The 22605-nt window shown below is 34.7% G+C and overlaps 1 protein-coding gene across 1 annotated transcript; it reads right to left on the bottom strand.

Moving 5' to 3' along the window:
* Nucleotides 1–1307: 1307 nt before the first annotated feature.
* Nucleotides 1308–2611, bottom strand: LOC149241922 (uncharacterized). Its single transcript, XM_089367606.1, has 3 exons — nucleotides 2439–2611; nucleotides 2273–2334; nucleotides 1308–1629 (listed from the first exon to the last, which is right to left on the bottom strand). Exons 1-3 carry the CDS (start codon nucleotides 2545–2547, stop codon nucleotides 1480–1482), a joined length of 321 nt encoding a protein of 106 aa, XP_089223732.1. The 5' UTR covers nucleotides 2548–2611; the 3' UTR covers nucleotides 1308–1479.
* Nucleotides 2612–22605: the final 19994 nt, after the last annotated feature.

Consider the following 22605-nt stretch of genomic DNA (forward strand, 5'->3'; position numbering starts at 1 on the left):
AACACATTCTTACCCCATATGCATATGACATACACACATACTAACACCCCCCATAATAAAAAACACACATTAAAATCAGTGCAATCGTTGAAAAGAGATTACATATATCACTACTTTTATCTACGCTCTAAAACCCATGCTTGGAAAGACTCGGACGACAAATCACACAAAACTAAACTCGAAGCAAACGCAAAATCAACCATCCTAGAAGGGACACAAAGTACATGGAAAAACTAAAATGCAACTGGAGACGTAGAACAATAAACCATAACAGCGGTAGTAGCGGTTTTTTTTTTTTTTTTGAAAATTATAAAAATTTGGGTAAGATTTTGATAAAATTTGATATGGATTTTTGTAAATCTAAATTGCTGCAGCTATTAAATTTCAAAATCTAAGATATTTTAAAAGTTTTTTATAGTGTTAACTCATTTCTATTATCAAAACATGATTCAAACTTGTTTATTGCAAAAAATTAAAAAAAATTAAATTAAATTAAATTTTAAATTTAAATTAATAATAAATAGATTTTATTAATAAATATTTTTGGACTTCTATATGAAGTTTCGTCCATAGTGCTATATTTTCCTCATAAGTAACAAATATCCTTTTCTTTCTGGAGATCTGACAACATCTCTTCTCCATTTTGGAACAGATTCTGTATATTTCGTTGTTGGATAAAACATAGTATAACTATATCGCTTTTTTCATGCTGAAAAAAAAATATAAAATAAAAAAATATAATTATTAATATTTTATTTTGAAAGAGTTTTAATATATTTTGATTTTTTTGTAACTAATAGGTATATGGTGAAAATAAAGTGTAATTAGAAATTTCTTTGCATAACACATTGTATAGCTGCTCATTATTTTTTATGCAAATATTTACTTAAATTATACTTAAATTATGGTGGATAGCTAACTACATGACATTTTTACATAAAAAAATAATGGACAACTATCTAATAATTTATTGTACAAAAGTATTACACCTGGTCAATAATTTTTTATTTTGTAATATAATTTTTGTATCTCATAATTCAATTTAAAAATACATAAAAATAATTATCAACCCATTAAAAAAACACAATTTCCATTTTAAAAACTACTTTTCAAAAAAAATTTCAGAATCCAAAATATGTTTGACCAAAATAAAAAAACAATATCATTTGCTCTGTGAGAATACAATAAATAAATATCATAATCATACACAAATATTTTAATACAAGTACCACTATTTATATAATATATGTTTCACGCCATCAATTTGCAATTTCGTTGGATTTAAATAGTCAGAAATTTTCATTGTGGTGACAAAGAAATGAATTTACAAAGGTAAGGAGAGAAAACCAAGAACACCATAAACATCACGTGTCATAACCTTCTTCTAATTGGAAATAAAGAGGTGACGATTCTGGTACATAGAAATATATCGCTCAGAATGTTAATGTGACACTAAATTGTTCAGAAAAATGATGGCCATTAAGGTGTTGATGAGCCATCAGATGGAGTAACTGGGTGGGTTGTTGGATCTTCATAATCAACGTGATAAATCAATTCTCTTGCCTCTATTTCCATCAATTTCCGGCCGTGAAACTTTTCGTTGGCTTTTGTAACCTGTTTTCCTTCGTCCTGTCAAGAAACGCCCAGCAACATTAGTTGTAAATGATCAATAGTTTCGCTCTGGCGAGCACTCAGTTCAAATTAGATTTTAAGAATATTCTGGAATATAATAGATCATAATGAATATAATGGATTGCAACGAGATTAAGATCAAGTAGATTGTTTAGATATAGATTGTTTGGATTCTAGAGCATTCAGTTTAAATTAGATTTCAAGAATATCAATAGTTTTGCTCTGGTGAGCACTCAGTTCAAATTAGATTTTAAGAATATTCTGAAATATAATAGATTATAATGAATATAATGGATTGCAACGAGATTAAGATCAATTACTTGCTGCTGTTTAGATATAGATTGTTTGGATTCTAAAGCACTCAGTTCAAATTAGATTTCAAGAATATTTTGGAATCTAATGGATCATAATAAATATAATGGATTGCAACGAAATCAAGATCAATTGCTTACTGTTTAGATTTAGATTGTTTGGGTTCTAGATTCTGAAAATATCTCTAAATGTTATAAGTAACTGAAAATCAATTAATTGACCTAATAAATTCTAAAATATTCTCAAAATCTGATTTTAAAACTAGTTAAATAAAATTAAAATCGACTCCAAAATACAAAACCCTGGACATGGGAACAAGTGAAAATACTTGATCTCTGTCGGCCTCGTAATTCTGTGAACCCAGATGAGCATGGGCCTGCACAAAGAAACCTGCAAGGAGCAACTGTAAGATTGAGGCATAGCTGATAATATGACAAAATACCCCCAACTGGGGAGCCTGAATTCAAATATGTCAAAGAGGGGTAGTAAACAACCTTTGGTATGAAACGCTAGAGAAGAGCGTACAGCTGCACAATTGTTTTGCTGTAAAATCAAGAAAACACAGAGCAGCCAAATATTGGTAATATGAACCGCTGCCTTCATCTCTGCTAAATTTCTAATTCCAAGTGAAAATCATCTAGGGAAATTGCAATACAATTTCTCCCAATTTACAGAATGGATATGCAGCAGAAAAAGGGAGAGTTGGACACGTATTTAAAGAAGAATTTGCAGGGATTAATCATGACGATTTAATGGCCGCCGTCAATGGATCGAATAACAAAAGATTAATCAGGTTCTGCCGCCGCTGGGTTGTGTCTGACAGTCTGTCACATGTGCGACTGTCGGGAATTAGATGTGAAGTCTGAAAAAGGCGTTTTTCACGAATCGCAAGGAGCCGCCTTATTAAACGTGAGCGCCGGTCCGTATTCGAAGGCATGCGGCACAATAAAAGAGGATTATAAATCCAATTCACAACTATATCGGATGGGTTAAGGCTAGGGCTCTACCACACTTAGTGATGTTGCAGCCGGAGGTCTCTTTCTTTAATCTCTTAGTATTTTATTTTTTGATGTTTCGTTTGGGTTTCCTATATTAATATCTATTGAGTTGCTTAAAGATTTTAGGATAAGAAACCTCATAATTACCATAACTATATATATTTCATTATTTGAAATAATTTAAATTATCATAATATATATATTTCATTATTGGAAATAATTTAAAAAGTAATGTATTTTTTATAATTAATATTTTATTTTCTTTTTATTTTTTTCAAGTATGGTGGGATTATATTTTCATCATGTCTAAGATATCACCTCTATCGAGGCAAGGAATTGAACTTATGACTTCACAACAACTAGTGCCTTGAGAACCCCTCATCTTCACATCAAGGAGTGCCTTGAGAACCCCTGATCTTCACATCAAAGAATGCCTTAAAAGCAAGGGATCACCATCTATCCGAATAGACTTATTATTTTTCATTTAAGTAAATTAATAATTTCTAATTATTTATTTTTATAATTTTAAATTTCTCTCTTATTACTAAGTTTAGAAGTACTTTACAATTTATTAGGAATGAAAAAAATGATGTAATATTAGTAAATGAAGAAATAATAAGAATAAATCTAAGATAAAATCAATTAAAAAGTAAAATGTGAAAAATAACAAAAATAATAAATTTATATAATTTTGTTATTATTAATATATATATATATATATATATATATATATATATATATATTTCAACGTATATAACTAATAAACATAATAAATATATAAAAATATAGTGAATTTAATTAATTAGTATAGATCCATCTTAATTCTAGATCTAAAAATTTAAGGAATTTAATTGACTAGCATAGATCCATCTTAACTCCAAATTGTTGAAAGGGATCAAAGCTCCCAAAATGTAAATTATTATTATTATTACTTTTTCTTTTTCTTTTATTAGTATACAACTTGAGGAAAGATTGGGAGAGATTTGATTCATCTAAGCTCTTGATAGATCTAGAGTTAAGATAGTTATATGTTGGCTTTGAAAAAACTCTAATAAAATGTTTTAACTCTAAGATTTTTATTTTTATTTTTATTAGTATTATATAATATATAAATAGTTGACATTAAAATACTTTATTTATGATTCATTCTCCATATTAAAATGTTAATACATACTCCCTTATATTAAGAAGTAGAAAATATGTCAATTAAAAATATAAAAAATTTCACGTCATATGATATCAATAATATTATTTTTACATGATATCTTTCAACTTCACATCAGGTAGAAGAAATTATATATTTTCTTCATACCAGAAAGTAAATTAAAAATTCTTTACTTTCACAATTATTTTATCTTCTTACATTTATCTCATATTACACTGTAGAGAACCTCGACACAATGAATCATATAGCTATAAATAAAAATAATTAGAAATATATAATACATAAAAATTTAAATAATAGTTACAGATAAGATCTATTTTATAATGTTTCATATTTGTAATTATTATATTTTAAAACTCTATATTTAAAATTAATAAATAAAATATAAAAACTTAATACTTTTAACAAACTTTTTTCTCTTTACTTTTATAAAATCAAAGTTATGAATATAATATTAAAAAATTACAAAATATGTAAAAGAAAATGCGAAAGGTATATATAAGTAATTATATGTATTATTAAAATTTTAATAAAATTAAAAGTAAAAATATTTTATATATGAGATATAAAATTTATATATTTTAAATTTACTAAATATTAAAAAAATCAATCTTTTAAAATACATATTTATTTATTTGTATTTTTATTTTATTATTATTTTTTTTTGCAGAGAGGAAAAGCATAATTGTATTATATTGAGATTATATAACCGTTTCAGATAGTACAAATATTAACCTGTAACAAAAAACTAGAGGATGTGACCCTCCATGAGGGAATAAAACGATCTGAGCAGAAATCACATCACATAAAACAGATGCAAGTTTTTATGATCCATATGCGGATTCAGATATGAACCCATGATACCAGAGATAGTTGAAACCTTTATATACCATACAAGTACGATGATAGAAACAAGAAGGGAGATACAAAAAGAGGAATAAAAGCAGATCTGGAGATGACCAAAAGTGACTAAGCGCCAGGGAATGAGAAATCCTGAATGATAAAGGATTTCTCATCCAATATTACCTTCATAGACCAAGTAACTGTTTCTAAATGAATATCTGACTAGATGTCTGTAAATGTGTTGAATGGAGCATTCTTTTAAATTTACACTTCAAAAAATTACATTTAAAATTTTTGAATCCTCTTCGTCAAAAAATTTACACTTTAAAAAATTACAATTTTAAAATTTTTTAATCCTCTTCGTCAACATTTTGGGTTGAACCAAAGTAACTAGGCCACAAAACTTGTGCTAAATCCTTTCGAAAAAATTTACCTTGTAATTAAAATTTATATATATATATAACAATATTAAAATCTCATATTCCCCAATATCTATTGTAATTTACACCATTGTAAACTAAACAAGATGGTAGTTTACGAGGTATTATTGGTTTTCTGTTGAAATTCTAAATGAGATGTTCGGTTTTAGTGGACAGGTATATTTCACGCCATGTGAGCCTCTAATGGCTAATCATATTATTTTGTTAATTTCAACTTTATGGTCCGTATCAGCCATCAAAATTGAGCTTTTCCGAGGAATCCCTCGGGCTCCTTGCCCTTCCTAGAAGGGCTAAAAAATTTACTCCGTAAAAATTTAAAATAATTTAAAATATAAAAATTAGTGGTCAATTATAAAGTTAGATTAAATTTTTATATTTTAAAAGAAGGGAAATATTTTTAATAATTTGTCAATATTTTATTTTATTTATTTATTATTTATTATTTTTTAATTTATGAGAATTTCGAGTTGGGACTAGCACATAAATTATGTTAGCCAATGACACTTTCGTAAATGGGACTAGTCAAAGTCTAGATGACCTCATATGATTTAATAGTTATATCATGATTTGGGGACATTTCTTTGAGGCCCCCAACTTACGCCAACATGATGTAACGTGCAACAATCATGGTACTATCACACCTAGCACAGGGCGGTGTAGCACATTGAATACCCATTGTGTGTGCTCTCACTCCTCCCCGATTATCAGTGAATGCTCTTTCCCTGCATCCATTGTTTCCTTTTTCATTTGAATTGCAACCCATCATCCACTGAAGGAAAGTTATCGTTCAACGCTAGACTATAAGGTATTCTTCATTATCCTCCTCATATCTTCATTAGCATTTGGTTTTTCATTCTATGGATTCTTTAATGCAACACTCCTTGAAGTAATGCCAACCTTCCTGGTCACACAATGTATCATGGGAACCATAGAATCCACACCCCAGGAAATCAACAGTGTGGCTAGATACTATGAATGCAACTGCTTGCCATCCTTCTATCCTAGGCATGGGTGTTGGAGTTTTTTTCTACATTGTTAACAGGGGAATTTTTTATTGTCATAATTATATGAATCTACCAACTATGAAAAGAATGTCTATATTATACACAGGGTATTGGAGTCCACAACTATACCGCTCTCATAAAGCTCTTGCTTGTTTTTCTTCGTTGCTTAAATCCATACGGATTTCTTATCCAAGTAACATTTTTCATGAAGTGTTTGTTCTTTATCATAAAGCTACATGTTTCCTTGAATGTTACAAAACATAATTCAACAAAGCAATGAATAACCTATCAAGAAATCTATAGTCAAATCCTATGGCATCTTGCTAAGGTTGAATTTTGTCTATCTCAATCTTGCTAAGGGATTTTTAATTTATGTATTTACTTATTCTATTGTTTTTATTTATTTAATAGGTGTAAATCTTGAAAAATGTCTCCTATTGGTCGTCCTAAGAAGGATAAAAGACAATTGTCAATTGTTGAATCATTTGGCCTTGCACAACATTCTAATCAACCATGTAATATTCAAAATGAAGTTGATGTTCATCTACATGAATATGATGAATCAAACACTCTAGAGCTTGTTGAAAGAGAAAACACATCAAAGAAACACAAAATAATATTCAAATTTAAATTAAGTACACGATTCCCATGGGCTTATGTTGTAAAATATTGTAATGGTGATGAAAGGATAAAATGTTCTTGATGTGTTGAATTTAAAAGTGTGACTCCATTTGCAAAAGAGGGAACTACCACTCTTCAAGTTAATGGTCTAAGTGGCCATGCAAAATCAAAAGCTCATAATTGTTTTTTACAACTTTTGGAGGGAAAAAACAAACGAAGCAATATTCCAATCACTAAACATGTAGAACTAATGATAGATGTTGAGAATGAGAGAATTATATCAGTGATTGAAAACATGTATTTTGTTGCTATACATGATTTATCTTTATAAATGTATAAGTCAATATGTGACTTGAATAGGTATAAATGCGCATCATACATGCTTCTAACAGATGAATATTCTACATACACAAATACCACACCAAGAAAAGAGTTTCTTCGAGTTGCTAAAGAGGTGTATTGGAACAAACTAAAAGAGGAGATTTTACATAGCCCATTTTACTCAATTTTAGTTGATGAAAGCACTGATCAAATTATGGAACATCAATTAATTGTTTATATTACATATTTTACAAATGGAGGAAGAGGTCAATGTTTAATAAAGTTGATATGTTTGCTTCAAATAAACGATGGAATAACTCAATGTATGTATGATCTAGTGAGAACTCTTTTAGCATAAATGGATTTATATTTGATGAAGTTTGCTAGTTTTGGTTTAGATGGTGCATCGTCCATGAGGGGTATTCATGAAGGTTTATCTTCTAAGCTTTGTATGCTCCTCATTTATTAGTTATCCATTGCATAGCTCATAGGGACACATTAACAACCAATGAGGCTTCATCCCATTTTCCAGAGTTGAAATATATTAACAAATTTGGAAACAAAGTTTTTTCATGGCTTTGGAAATAGACTAAAAGACATGGAAAATTGAGAGAACTAATGTATACATTTCAAATCACTAAGTTAGCGGTCTTACAAATTCATCAAATTAGGTGACTCTAGAGGAAAGGTCATCGAAAGACTTGTTAAAATGTGTGAGTTTGCAACAATATTTCAAGCACAATTTTGCATCCATCTACTTGCAGACATGCTCGTTGAATTAAATAAGTTGAATCAAAATTTCGAAGAGGATCATGTGGATATTACATCTATTGACACTACTTTAGATGTTTCTATTAGCATGCTTCATAAATGATTTTTGGGAAGCATTTTTGGTGTAGATGCAGTGCACAGGTCTTATTTTTTAGTTAAAGCATAAAAATGAACCCTTGAATTTGCATATAACATAGGTATGGTACATTTACATCCATTGAGGTTCAAAATTTGTCCAAAGATGAAAGAATCGAGGCTACTAGATGATTGTATTATTTTGGGAAAAAATTTTGCTGTAAAGGTGATTGAATCTTTATGTTGGTGTTCAGATATGAATTATAGAATTCACCCTTTTCCCACATTAATTTTCAACGTGGGGTTCATCTGGTTAATTCAAGGCTACCTTGCAAGGTCTATGCAGACCACAGTTTCCCTACCCAACATTGAACATTCAATCAATAATATAATAATGTGTAACAACAAGCAATAACAATAATAACAATCAGAGTAACAACAAATTAGGATTCATAACAACACAAACTTAATGAACCATTACAACGATAAGGAAATAATCATAACATAAATAAATCTACACACACCACTAATCCAATAAAACCTCGTCAAGAGAGTGGGCCCAACTCCCTGATCAGGGTTGTGGCAAAAGATTGAAGACTAGTTAATACTCAGAAGATCAGGATTGCATTAATCAAATGAAAATACATAAGTCTACTGTTACATTCTCAGAACTCTCGTGTATCTCTCTAGCGGTGGTTACTTTTCTAGCCCTGTAACCTTACTTATACATTTCAATATTACAAAGATAATATCAACAATTTCCAGGGATTACGACAGTTGTTTGCCTACAAATACACAACGATCATTGAGACATAAACAAAATACGAAGATAACAAATACGTTGGTCCAACAGACTCTCTTTGGTGGAATCATCGTTACAACCAACATCCTTAGATTAGTGCTACTAGCTCATCGGTAACCATATGCTAAATTGTAGTCTGTTGATCATCATCCTTTCAAATATGCAAAGAAACTTGGGTTAGCAAGTCACATAAGCAATGTTCCCCTAGGACTACGCTTCATCAATTAATAATTCACAAAGACATGACAAAATAGATATACCTTTGTTGCTTGAGATACAAATTAACCTTGCAAGGACATGAAATAGGTGAAGGAAAGAGGTAAAAAGGCATGTAAAACATAGGCAAATTCAGTAACCAACATCTTCCCCCAACTAGATTTTCTGCATGTCCTCATGTAGCTCGTTTTCTGCACATGTCTAGGTTGGAACCACTATGGTTGGTATGAAGCTGTGCAAGGTTGTATTTCACGACCATTTTTGTCCTGGGAAGTTTGAAACCATTGGTACAAATGATGTCCTTCCACTAGTCTTCTGCTATCACATAGGCTGGTGTGTACTGCTTAGAAGGAAACCAAATAATGGGAAACTGAAATCTCAAACCTATCCACTGGGTCCCACAATGTTGGATGCATGCGATATATCGTGGAATTCGCTCCAAAGCCCGAGAAAAATTAGGGGCCCTAAAAGGTTCACGTACTCTCACTATTGATGATGACAACATCCATCGTCTCTGACAGACGTCCCGAGATTCCTCTTGATAAGTAAGAATCTGCCTTGTACACATGTCAACACATTATTTATGTATTGTCAACATCTAGTCCTTTCGTCCTTCCAGCTGTAGAAATGTGTGATGCTGACTATAAATATCCACTGACTGACAATGTTCCATTCTGATCACAAGTGGCTGATTTTCTTCATTCTCTTCGAACATGTCAAAGGCTTTCTTGCATTTAACTTGATTAATCATGAAGGAAGTAAATGCTCTCAGCTGAACGTCTCCCACATGTGGCACTAGAATGAACGATTGATCATTCTCCATGATGCAGTTGTGCATGTAGAGTTCGCACATCAAGTGTTGGTTCAATAGATTATGAGCTCTTAGGATCCTCATGAACTGCATAGGATCTTCTATGTCGTGGCTAATTTCCTGCTGGGTACTTTCCAGACATAAAAACATATATTATTCGTGAAGAAACAAAGCATAGCTATTAGTGGGAGGTCATCACACCATTACCTGCTGCGCTAGAGCAAACATTTCATCCTTTTCAGCCTTCAACAACTGCACTTGCCCTTGTAATTCTTCAATCCTTTTCTTTTGTTTTTCTTGTTTCGGCTTAGCTTTCTCTATCTTGGTGACATGATCAGCCACCAATCTTGCTGCTTGTTCCCAAATTCCTTTCACTTCTTCTCAGTGATCCTTGAAAGAGATAGATCCCTACTGAAGACGAGACACAATGGTTTTCCTTTTCCGAATCTCTGCGGTGAGCAGAAACTCCCGAGACTCAAACAAATGAAGAAATGACTCAGTCTGTGTGGCTTTCGAGGTCATCGGCCTATCTTTAGTCTGTACTGCTGCTGAATCTGTTTCATCTCTGGGAGTCGCGGTTGCTTCATCGGCGTTCCTCCTTTTTCTTCTCACCCATCTCCTCAAGTGTAATACTTGTCTCCTCAACTTGATAATTTCCATTTTTAATTACATGTTTTCCCTAAACAGTGACCGATACCAGTCCTGGATGTGGGCCTTCCTTTTTGCACATTGTTCAATGAATTCCTGTTTAATAATGACCTCCTCCATCGGTCTCACGATCGGAGTTAGGTTTGGCAGATTGGCGTCAACGAACTCATCAACTGGTTCTTGTTTTACCTTTATTTCTTCCATTTTTTCAAGAACTCAGGGGGCGGATCTAGTGCCTTCTTCTGCAGGTCCTGGTACCTCCACATTTCCTCCAAATGGCTCAGGAGCCACTGCAAGTCCTTGAAGAGTAGTATCATCAACTTTTTCTCCCTGTGGTCGTTTTGTTTCCCTGTTTTCTCCTTCCACTTTCTCAGGTATTGATTCTGGGCCTTGGCGGTCAGTACCAACATCCATGTCCCTTTCCAACTTGTCGGGAGGTGACAGTGAAACAGGGTCAACAACAGTTTCTTCAATTTGCTCACCAGTCGACACTTGTTCTTGTGTAACAGTATCGACAATGATTTCTTCAATTTTCTCACTGGTTGACATTGGTTCTTGTGTAACAGTGTCGACAATGATTTCTTCAATTTGCTCCCCAATCGACATTGGTTCTTGTGTAACAATGTCAACAATAATTTCTTCAATTTGCTCCCTAGTAGACACTAGTTCTTATGTAACAATGTTGACAATAATTTCTTCAAATTGTTCACCAATTGACACTGGTTATTGTGTAATAGTGTTGACAATGATTTCTTCAATTTTCTCCCCAGTCGAAACTAGTTCTTATGTAACAATGTTGACAATAATTTCTTCAAATTTTTCACCAGTCGACATTGGTTCTTGTGTAGCAATGCCAAGGGTAGCCTCTTCTTCCATTGGCTCAGCGGTCGACACTGGTTCTTTTGTATCAGTGTCAAGGATAACTTCTTCTCCCATTGGCTCAGCGGTTGACACTAGTTCTTGTGTTACAGTGTCAAAAATGATGCTTTCTCTTGTAATTACTCCTACAAACTTTAATACCAGAGGAGAGATTCTTTCTCTTACTGTGCGGGTAGGAGAGTGGAATTTCCTTGCCCCTTTTGGCAGGGAAGTGGGGAGCGGAGAACGAGGGGTAACTTCCTCAATTTCCATTCTTCCAATGCCTTTTGCCTCAGTTTCTCCAATTCTGTCTCCATCCCCTATATCAACTGGTTATTTTGTCCTTCCTTCCTCCCTTCCTTCCTCTGCTTCTTCCGTTGCTTGTTCCCCTAACTCGCCGAATTGTTTGACAATTGATGATGGTCCTTATGTAACAACGTTGACTGCAGCTCCTTTACCTGCCAACAATTATTCCTTTGCTTCTTCTGTCACTTGTTCACCCAATTCCCCCACTTGTTCAGGAGTTGGCATTGGTTCTTGTGTAACAACGTCGACTGCGGCTCCTTCCTCTGCCAACAATTCTTCCTCAACCCTTGTTGGCATCATAGCCGCAAGCTCTTCTTCTACTAATTCAATGAATTGTGGCCAATTCATGGGGGGTCTGTAACAAGGCATGCACCACCAACAACCTAAAAAGCCCATGGATTGTGAGGAATGCCAATGTTTGGTGCGACCGACACACAGACTGTGCCATTAATTGAGGATTGTTCCAAAGGAAAAATGGAATTCCTAGAGAATGCAATTAATAGAACTGAAGACATGCAAGAAGCTTAAAATGGTATTTAAACATAATAGAGAGCTAAAATTCACAGGTAATGTATCGCATGATGAAGTATGCAACCTCGACCCAAGGATGCAGCAAATATTTTCAGTCATATCCTCTTCCCTTCTGAACCACAGTTTCTCCTCCCTGCAAGAACAATTCCAAAAATTATGGCAAGGGTGTTTTTCGGGAAAACCATTTCTTCCCTCCTTGCGATAATCCACTGACAATCAAGATAATATCTTCTGTTACAGGAATGTCCAGTCCACGGACTCTGGAATAATTCCCTTCCAAATTTAATGTAAACTTGACAGTAATGCCTTCGTCAAACCCCTACAACCTCCCAAAGTAGATGCGCCATTCGACATCCTGAAAAATTTGCCATACATATGGATGACGCCGGACTTGCACTGTATCTTTCGGCTCATGCCTAATACCTTGACCACCCATTCCGCCAGTTTCTCTATAGTAGTTCTTGAAGTAGAACCAAAACCATTGAGGGGGGTGTTAGCTGGTAAAGTTGCAGTGACAAGGATTGTGGTAACAAGGTGCGGTGACAAGGAAATCTAGACAAAGGTTATGGGAAAACCAATGGTAAACCCATGATGATTATAGTAATTACTCCAACGCATTGGAAAATACCGCAAATTAATGATGTCGTACATGATTCAAGTTCCAATGTGCATGGATAAGTGTGCAGGGTATGGTGGAGATCACAGATTGATGCAAATCACAGTGGTAATGATCGTGGGATGTACGAGTTGGCGCAAGGTTTAATAGAAATGATGGTATGACATGATTGCTATTAAATATGATATCTTTAATATTAAATGTGATACCTCCCCCAACTAAGGGATGACCATCCTTGGTCATGGTTGGTCATGTCATAAGTGAAATACCAATCAAATCCACGAAGTTTGTCGGGGACGTACCTGGCAACTTACCTTGACAGAGTATCAACATAGGTGGAGTAACAACATCGTCGGAGTAACAACATCGGCGGAGTAACAAAACTGACAGAGTAACAACATCGACAGAGTAACAACATTGACAGAGTAATAACATCGACGAAGTAACAACATCAAACGCATAAAAACATCGGTTGAGTAACAACATCGACGAAGTAACAACATCTACGGAGTAACAACAACAATGGAGTAACAACACGAGTGGAGTAACAACATCAACAAAGTATCAACATCAATGGAGTAGCAAAATTGATGGAGTAATAAAACCAGTGAAGTAACAACATCGACAAAGTGTCAAAACCAAAAGAGTAACAATGTTGAAGGAAATGTAACTAGGTTCGGTCTTCATAAATGTACTTTTGATATTTGTACTTATTCAAGAAAAGAAATATTATTTTTATAATATATGTCAATGAGTTTCTTGCTCATTGAAATAGGTCTAGCACATGTTAAGTGCTATAGGAGAGTCAAGGAGTCAAAAGAAAATGTTGAAGACCTTAAGGGCATGTTACACCATATTATTGTATTATAGTCAAAATGAATACCTCCGAGCTAAGTCAAAGTCTCCTCCTTGCAACAACATCCTTAAAGCAACAAAATGATGAAGAAATAGACAAGTCATCCTACAGTCCTCAAGTCGGCCTCAAGTCAGCTTAAAGGAGGGACAATCCTCTATATATAGAGGTTGTCCACTCCTCCAAAGACAACACACTCACCTTTGAAATCAGTGAGCAAGAGAAGTTGAGAAAAGAGTGAAAGAAGTTAAGCATAAGGAGCCTCTAGTATAAGACAAGACCGAAGTTTTAGGGGTTGTTCTAAGGGTCAAATACAGTCACGCATGTGAGAAAAATGGGCCTCTCTACGGTCATATCAACAACATCATATCAGTCTCATATCTCTCATTGTTTGGGCTAGTAACTCAGGCCTATAAGGCCTCCCACTAGAGCGAAGAAGAGGCTCTCCCAAGCAAAGATAGATGAAGACAAATATTCAAGAAAACCATCCACATGTGCGAGAAACTAGGGCTGTTGTACTGTCACAACAAGCCCACAACTACACATTAAGAAGAAACTTGGCTAGTCAAGAAAAAGAAATGTGTCTCCATAGGTGAAGGATCTCAATAAGTATAAAAGACAAGTATATCTTCTAGAGCTTACAAAAACAAGGTCTATCTCCAGTTGAAGAAGGAAGAAGGACGATGAAGTGCTCGGGAATGAAGGGCTGGAAGAAGGAGGATGAAGTGCCGGAAAACAAAGTGCATGAAGGAGGAAGGGTTTGACTTGTGCTTGGAGGATATCCTTGTCAAGGGTCTAGTGTTTTGCATTGATAAATAAGAAGCTTCAATAAGAGAAACTTACTAAAGGGTTTTCCTCTCAATAGAAGAGAGGTTTTGGCCCTGGTACAGAGCCAACATCTTGTGTTCTTGTTCTTATGGTTTTGGTAGCAGTTTGATGAAGTACACGCACATGCATTAACAAGAAGAAGAATATTAAGCTAGAAAGAAAAGTAAAAAGACTTCAAAACTTATTATCTAGTCAAGAAGAATAATACTACACCTGATTTCCCTATATTCTTCAACATGGTATCAGAGTTAAGGTGACACATCAAGGAAAGGGAAACTCAAGAACACTTATCAAGGAAGGAAATCTACAAGGTTGAAGCATCAAGCCTAGAAGTCTCAAACACTTAAAGGACAAGAAGGTCTCCAATCCATCATTCATCAAGGAAGTCTACATAGCAATAAGAAGAGCCTTACATAAGGGCACCTACAAAGAAGAGAATATTGAAGCAGGACCTACATTAAGCTACAAGTTATCAAGAAAATCTCATCATCAAGTAAGTCCACTTGGAGAAGGAAACTTGAAGAACATCAAGATCCTCGGAAAACAAGCCATCAAGTCTTCAAGGAGAAAGCAAATCCATTACATATCAAAAATCTATCAAGTAAGTATATGTCCCCTTTTGAATATACATCAATGTCTTTTTGCAAAGAAAGCAACAAATTGGTAGGTACCAATAAATTTCTTGCATGGAAGAAGAGGACTGATCTACTTCTCAAGAAGAATGAGCTTCTAGAACATATCAAAGGGAATATCACTATCCTAGCTAAGGAAAAAACTCAAGCCTTATCTAAGTACAATAAGGATGAGACAAGAGCAGAAAGGATTTTAATAGAATCAATCAAAGACTCTCTCATTCCTTATGTCTCCAAATTTGAAACATCAAAAGAAATTTATGATAAGCTAGTAGAACTTTTCTCGGTATCCACAAATGGAGAAGTAATATCTCTAAGGAATGAACTGTACAAGATGAAGATACAAAAGGAAGGAATAGCTCCCTACTTCATGAAAATATCTGAAATGAGAGATCAACTTCAAGAGCTTGGGGAAGTCATGTCTGACAGAGAGATGACAACTGCAGTACTCAATGCTCTACCTGAGGATTGGGGAAACTTCACATCAAGCATATATGCCAAAAAGGAAGCAACGACACTCATAGAAATGTGGTCTCTATGCAGGACAGAGGAAACCAGACTTAAAGCAAAGGAAGATGCGGGATCAAAGGAGAAAGCATTTTCTACCATGGCCAAGAGAAAGGGAAAATTTGACAAATTTGGTCCACGAAGAACAAACAACAAAGACATGTCCAAAATCCAATGTTTTGGATGCCAAGAATATCGACACTACAAAAGGAATTGTCCTAAGCTTAAGAAGGACAAAAAAACAAAAGAAAGAGGGAAGAAGCTCACATAACTCAAGAGGTGAAAGAAGAAGAAAATAGGCAAAAGAAGGAAGATCCTCTGGATCTCTACTATGACTAGGTCAAACTCTTTATTTCAAGTCTTCTTTCAAGGTTTTTAGTAGGATAGGAGCATTTAGGAATAAAATAAAATTGCATGACTAGAAACATCTTCTAGAATCTAGAAGCAAGAAGTACATAGAGTTCTAGATAATCATGAAGATGTAGCATTTATAATGAGAATAAAACTGCATGGGTAGATATATCTTCTAGAATATAGGATCATGGTAGATATAGCTCAATATATTCATATAGAAGGAGCATACCTAGTATAGGACCTCATCCTTGATAGAAGAAGATTGATCATGATTAAGAATCTTAGAAGACCTCCATCATCAAAAGAAAAGAAACATTTGTAAGGAAAGGGTCTTTAAGATCCTATAATGGAATCTTCAAAAGAAGGTTCAAACCAAAGCAAATGTATCATCGGGAATCCCATTCATGGGATTCAAGAAAAGGATGATATGCATGAAAGCTAAGATGAAGCAAGAAAGGCCACACCAAGGACAACCAAATGAAGCTAAGATGATCAAAGGAGAATCAAGATGATGTATGTATGAATCAAAGTTTAGTCATGTTATCATTTGTATATTATTGAGTCATGGGAATAGCTCTATAACATGAAATAATATTTTTCACCAAGGACATGCTCGAAGACATGTACTACAATGCAATGAAGGTCAACAAAAGAATATGCTAACATAAGGAGTATAAGATTATTGACTATGAATCAAGAAGAAATGCTAACTAATACAAGAAGCAAGCAATGAAGAAATTCTCTCACAAGAAGCATAAGATGGTTGAGCTATCTATCTAAGAAGAAGCGAATGAAGAAAGAGATCAAGCATGTGAAGAACACTATGATCACCGAGAATCATTATCTGACAAGATACTTTGAAGATATCTCCCGAAAGAAGGCAGGACAACTCTGATAAAGGAAGGAAGGACCCTTGACACCTATGAAGGCCTTGGAGATATGAAAGATGCAGATAACTAATTCTACTCTACAAATATGTCATGATGAAGAAGCCATCCAACAAAAGAAAAAGAAATATTGAAGCAATATCAGGATGAAGTCATGATGGGATACTAGGTCGAAGCATGTAAACAAGCAAGTACAATGAAGCATCCATGGGAAGAGTATTTCGAAGCATGGACATATGACAAAGGAGTATCCAGATGACAAGAAAACCTAATGTATGGCAAGAAAGACACTTTCCACGAAGGAAGCAATGACATGAAAAACCAGGAAGGAAAGTGATCAATGGATGGTGCCCTACCTAGAAGAAGTTCGAACAAAGACTTCATGACATCAAGCTAGAAAGGAGATCAAGTAGCTAAAGGACCCATGAAGAAGAAGTCGTTGATGAATGAAAGAGTCCCTAGTTAAGAGGGAGCTTTGAAAAGCCCCTAATCAAGATGGAGTTTTGGATCACCCCTGATTACAAAGGAGTGACATTTGTGTTTTTCCATCTCATGGGTCATGCACTTGACAAGAATAACAACCATAAGTCTACATGAAGGCCATGAATGGAAATATAGACACAAGATATACACAAAATTCTTGTCTTCACTTGGGAAGAAATAACGGGAGTCTAGGGAGGCAATAATGAAGGTGTCTATAAATCATTGGTCTCACCAACATCGTAGCTCATGATCTCATGAAGAGATGGAGTTGTTAGTCAAGGTCTTGCACTGTGACAATGCTGATGGATATGATGCTATAACAGATGGATTGAAAATCTGATTTCTCTTATGTGAATTCTTCAAGATTGATAATAGCCAAACACCTTGTAATGTTGCATGAATACCTCCCTAGTTAAGAGGGAGTGTTGAAGGAAATGTAACTAGGTTCGGTCTTCATAGATGTACTTTTTATATTTGTACTTATTCAAGTAAAGAAATATAATTTTTATAATATATGTCAATGAGTTTCTTGCTCATTGAAATAGGTCTAGCACATGTTAAGTGCTATAGGAGAGTCAAGGAGTCAAAAGAAAATGTTGAAGACCTTAAGGGCATGTTACACCATATAATTGTATTAGAGTCAAAAGGAATACCTCCAAGCAAAGTCAAAGTCTCCTCCTTGCAACAACATCCTTCAAGCAACAAAATGATGAAGAAATAGACAAGTTGACCTATTGTCCTCAAGTCGGCCTCAAGTTGGCTTAAAGGATGGACAATCCTCTATATATAGAGGTTTTCCACTCCACTAAAGACAACACACTCACCTCTGAAATAAACGAGCAAGAGAAGTTGAGAAAAGAGTGAAAGAAGGCAAGCATAAGGAGTCTCCAGTGTAGTGAAGAAGGAGAAGACAAGACTTTTTCTAAGGGTCAAACATAGTAACATGTGTGAGAAAAATAGGCCTCTTTGCGGTCATATCAAAAACACCATATCAGTTTCATATCTCTCATTGTTTGGGCTAGTAACTTAGGCCTATAAGTCCTCCCACTTCAGCGAAGAAGAGGCTCTCCCAAGTGAAGATAGAAGAAGCCAAATATTCAAGGAAACCATCCACACGTGCGAGAAACTAGGGCTGTTGTACTGTCATAGCAAGCCCACAACTACACATTAAGAAGAAACTTGGCTAGTCAATAAAAAGAAAGGTGTTTCCATAGGTGAAGGATCTCACTAAGTATAAAAGACAAGTATATCTTCTAGAGCTTACATAAACAAGGTTTATCTCCAGTTGAAGAAGGAAGAAGGAGGACGAAGTGCTAGAAAACAATGTGCAGGAAGGAGGAAGGATTTGCCTTGTGCTTGGAGGATATTCTTGTCAAGGGTCTAGGGTTTGGAATTGATCAATAAGAAGCTTCAATAAGAGAAAATTACTAAAGGATTTTCCTCTCAAGGGAAGAGAGGTTTTGGCCGTGGCAGAGAGCCAACATCTTGTGTTCTTGTTCTTATGGTTTTGGTAGCGGTTTGATGAAGTACACACAAATGCATTAATAATAAGAAGAAATTTAAGCTAACAAGAAAAGTAAAAATACTTCACAAATTGTTATCTAGTCGAGAAGAATCACACTACACCTAATTGCCCTAGATTCTTCAACAAACAACACCTGCAAGAAAACAAGTACTTATAGAGTAGTAACAACACATTATTATATATATTTTAAATCAAAGGTGTAGAGGAAGAGTTTTATGCACAAACAATTTCAAAACCAGAGTTATCATAGAAATGCTTAATAAAGGAGTTCGTAGAAGCTGGAGGGTGGTACAATCTGAGGTGATGTCCGTTTACAATCAAAGGAGTATGTACCTCATCAATTTTTACAAGTTTAACAGTCCCATTATCAAACATTGTGCCAACTTCATACGGTCCCATCCATCTAGAGTAGAGCTTTCCCTTAAAGTCCTTGAATCGAGAGTCATAGAGTAACACCCAATCACCCTTTTGAAACACCTTTTTCTTGATGAATTTGTCATGCCACTTGGTTTGCTGTTGCTGGATTGCAACAATATTCTATATAGCTATCAAACAAATTTCATCTAACTTATTTAGTTGTTCCAGTTGATGTTTTTTGGCTGCTGGAAGACCCAAACCTACTTCAAGAGCTGTCCTCAATGTCTTAATTTCGAATTCCACCAGAAACAAGGGGGATTTCCCATAGACAAGATTGTATGGTGAAAGTCCTGTTGTATTCTGCCATTTCGTTCTATACGCCCAACATGCTTCAGGAAGTTTTTCATTCCAATTTCGGCGATGGTTCACTATAGTCTTTGTGAGGATATTCTCCAGTACCTTATTTGTGCTCTTAACTTGACCATTCGCTTGAGGATGATATGGAGATGTCACCCTGCGTTTGATTCCATACTTCTTCATGAGCACTGCTATTAGATGTGATGTGAATTGCACCATTCTATATGAAACTATCTCTCTAGGAGCTCCGTACTGAGTGAAAATTTCTTCAAATAAAAGGTTTGAGACAACATGTTTTGTGGCTTTTGCGACAACTTTGGCTTCTACCCACTTTGTCATGTAATATATGCAGACCAAAATGTGAAATTTCTGAGGTGAATGAGGATTGAACGACCCAACGAAATCGTTAGCCATTTCTCAAAGGGCTCAAGAACTAATTGAGGCTATAATGACATCTCATCTGATCGACTAGGCTGACCCATCCACTGGTTACTATTGTACCCTCGAACATTATTCCTTGCATCACAAAAAATAGAGGGCCAATAATATCCCATCTGCAACACCTTATGACCTGTCTGCTTGTCCATAAAATTCTCTCCGCATAGATGTAATCCTCACCTACACAATGCCAGATTTGTAGATAAGGTCCTATATAGAAGAGGTATCCCTCTATTCATGAGTAACATGCACTATGATGGATGAATTTTCGTTAATCCTTGTATGGAAATGATAAGGTAATTTTCCTGTAGCAAGATAGTTAGCAATATCTGCATACCACAGTGTGTGAGTAGAAATTGCAAAGAGATGTTCATCTAGAAAACTATCCTCATTAGTATTCAACCTAGACAGGAAATCTACTACTACATTATCTTTCCCTGGTTTATCTAAAATGGTAATATCAAACTCTTGTATCAATAACAACCATTTTGTAATTCGATTAGGAGTTATGTGTTTATTCATCACATACCTGATGGCTGAGTGATAAGTGTGCACGAAAATGGGATACCATGTAACATAATTTATTAATGGCATAAATAATAGCCAAAAACTCTTTTTTCGGTTACCGTTTAGTTTAGTTCAACAGAAGTCGGGTTCTTGCCGAAATATTAAATCACATATGGTTTCTTGTCCTCTTGTTGTCCCAAGATTGCCCCTACTGCTGTATGAGAATCATCTGTGGAGATATGAAATGGGAGTTTCCAGTCAGGACCACGTAATATCAGAGCTTTACAGACTAGTTCTTTGATTTCCAAGAAAGCTGCTTCACATGCATTTGTCCACACAAATTCTACATCTTTAGGTAATAATTGGAAAAGTGGAAATGCTATCTTAGAACTTTTTTTTATAAAACATCTATAATAGCTAGAATAACCAATAAGGCTATGTATCGCCTTTAGTTTCTTTGGTGTAGGAAAATTTAAGATTACCTCTACCTTGGCAGGATCAACTCGTATTCCTGCAGCTGAAAGCAGGTGTCCCAAAATTATTCCTTCTTCCATCATCATATGGAATTTTATTGTACTAAGAGAAACATGTGTCTGTTTGCATCGTTTAAGTACTTTCTCTAAGTTTTCCATACCTTCTTCGAAAGAATCCCCATATGGGGTGAAGTCATCCATGTAGATCTCAACACTGTCATTAACTAGATCAGAAAAAAAATCTAAGTACTGCCCGTTGAAAGGTAGCAAGTAAAAGTAGTTTTATCCTGATCCTCAGGAGCTATCTGGATCCGGTTATATCCACTAAATCTGTTCAGAAAGGAGAAGAACTTCTTCTCTGCTAATGTATCAAGGACTTGGTCAATAAAGGGCAAGGAAAAGTGGTGTTTTTGAGTTGCTTTATTAAATTCCCTATAATCAACACAAATTCGTCACTATCCATTTTTCTTTGGAATAATGACCAGTTGGGATACCCATTGACTATCCGATATTGGATAAATAAACCCAACATCTAGTAGCTTCTGTAGTTCTTCTTTAACCCCCACTCATCAAAACTGAAGCTTTGTATCCCAAATAAATATCCATACCTGCACATAATAAAAGTGAATGTATGTCAGCCATAACTGTTGTGTTGTTCAACATTCAAACCCCCTATGTTCCATAAATGACACCCAACCCAATAACATTTAAACCCACTTTGTTCAATAAATGACACCCAACCCAATAACTTCAATAAATGACACCCAACCCATTCTATTTCTCATTAAAACAAATCAAAGCACATGGATTAACAAATAACAAATTCCCAACCATTGGATCACATCAAATTAAATCCAGATCACACATTTAAAATGAAGCCATTGCAATCCATGTCCATCCTTACCACCAATTAAATTCAAGTGCCAAAAACTATAAAATAAGTTCAACCACTGTTGAATTTGCATGTTATGCTTTCAAACTATTCACCAACCTTGAAGACAAAAAATCACAGAACAATTGCTAGTATATCCAGGTTAGTTATATCAATTACAATACATTTTTCTTACAGTTCTATTTTCATTTCTCACAGTTCTTACAGTGTCAGTTCTTACAGGTTCAGTTTCAGTTCTTACAGTTTCAATTTCATGAAAATCAACACATAGTGTAGGGTATTCTCTCTTAGGTCCATAATGATTATTTTAAGGGATGGATAAAGACTAACAGTATAGAAATCTAATGGGATGATATTAATAGTATCAAGTTGGTAAATTAAAAAAAAAAAAAAAAACTGGTAGATGAGACAAATTAATGAAGAAAACGACTCTAGTCAATACATGAAGAGAAACAGGGTGTCGCTTGGTGCCTTTAGCACATCAAGAATCTCATGTTTAAATATAGAATCAACATGCAACAGTAAAAAGTTGAGTGAAAAGA

This window comes from Pinus tabuliformis, chromosome 8 (genome assembly GCF_031772625.1).
Source record: "Pinus tabuliformis cultivar Carrire ecotype Pingquan chromosome 8, CPIR1, whole genome shotgun sequence".
Taxonomy (NCBI): Eukaryota; Viridiplantae; Streptophyta; class Pinopsida; order Pinales; family Pinaceae; genus Pinus; species Pinus tabuliformis.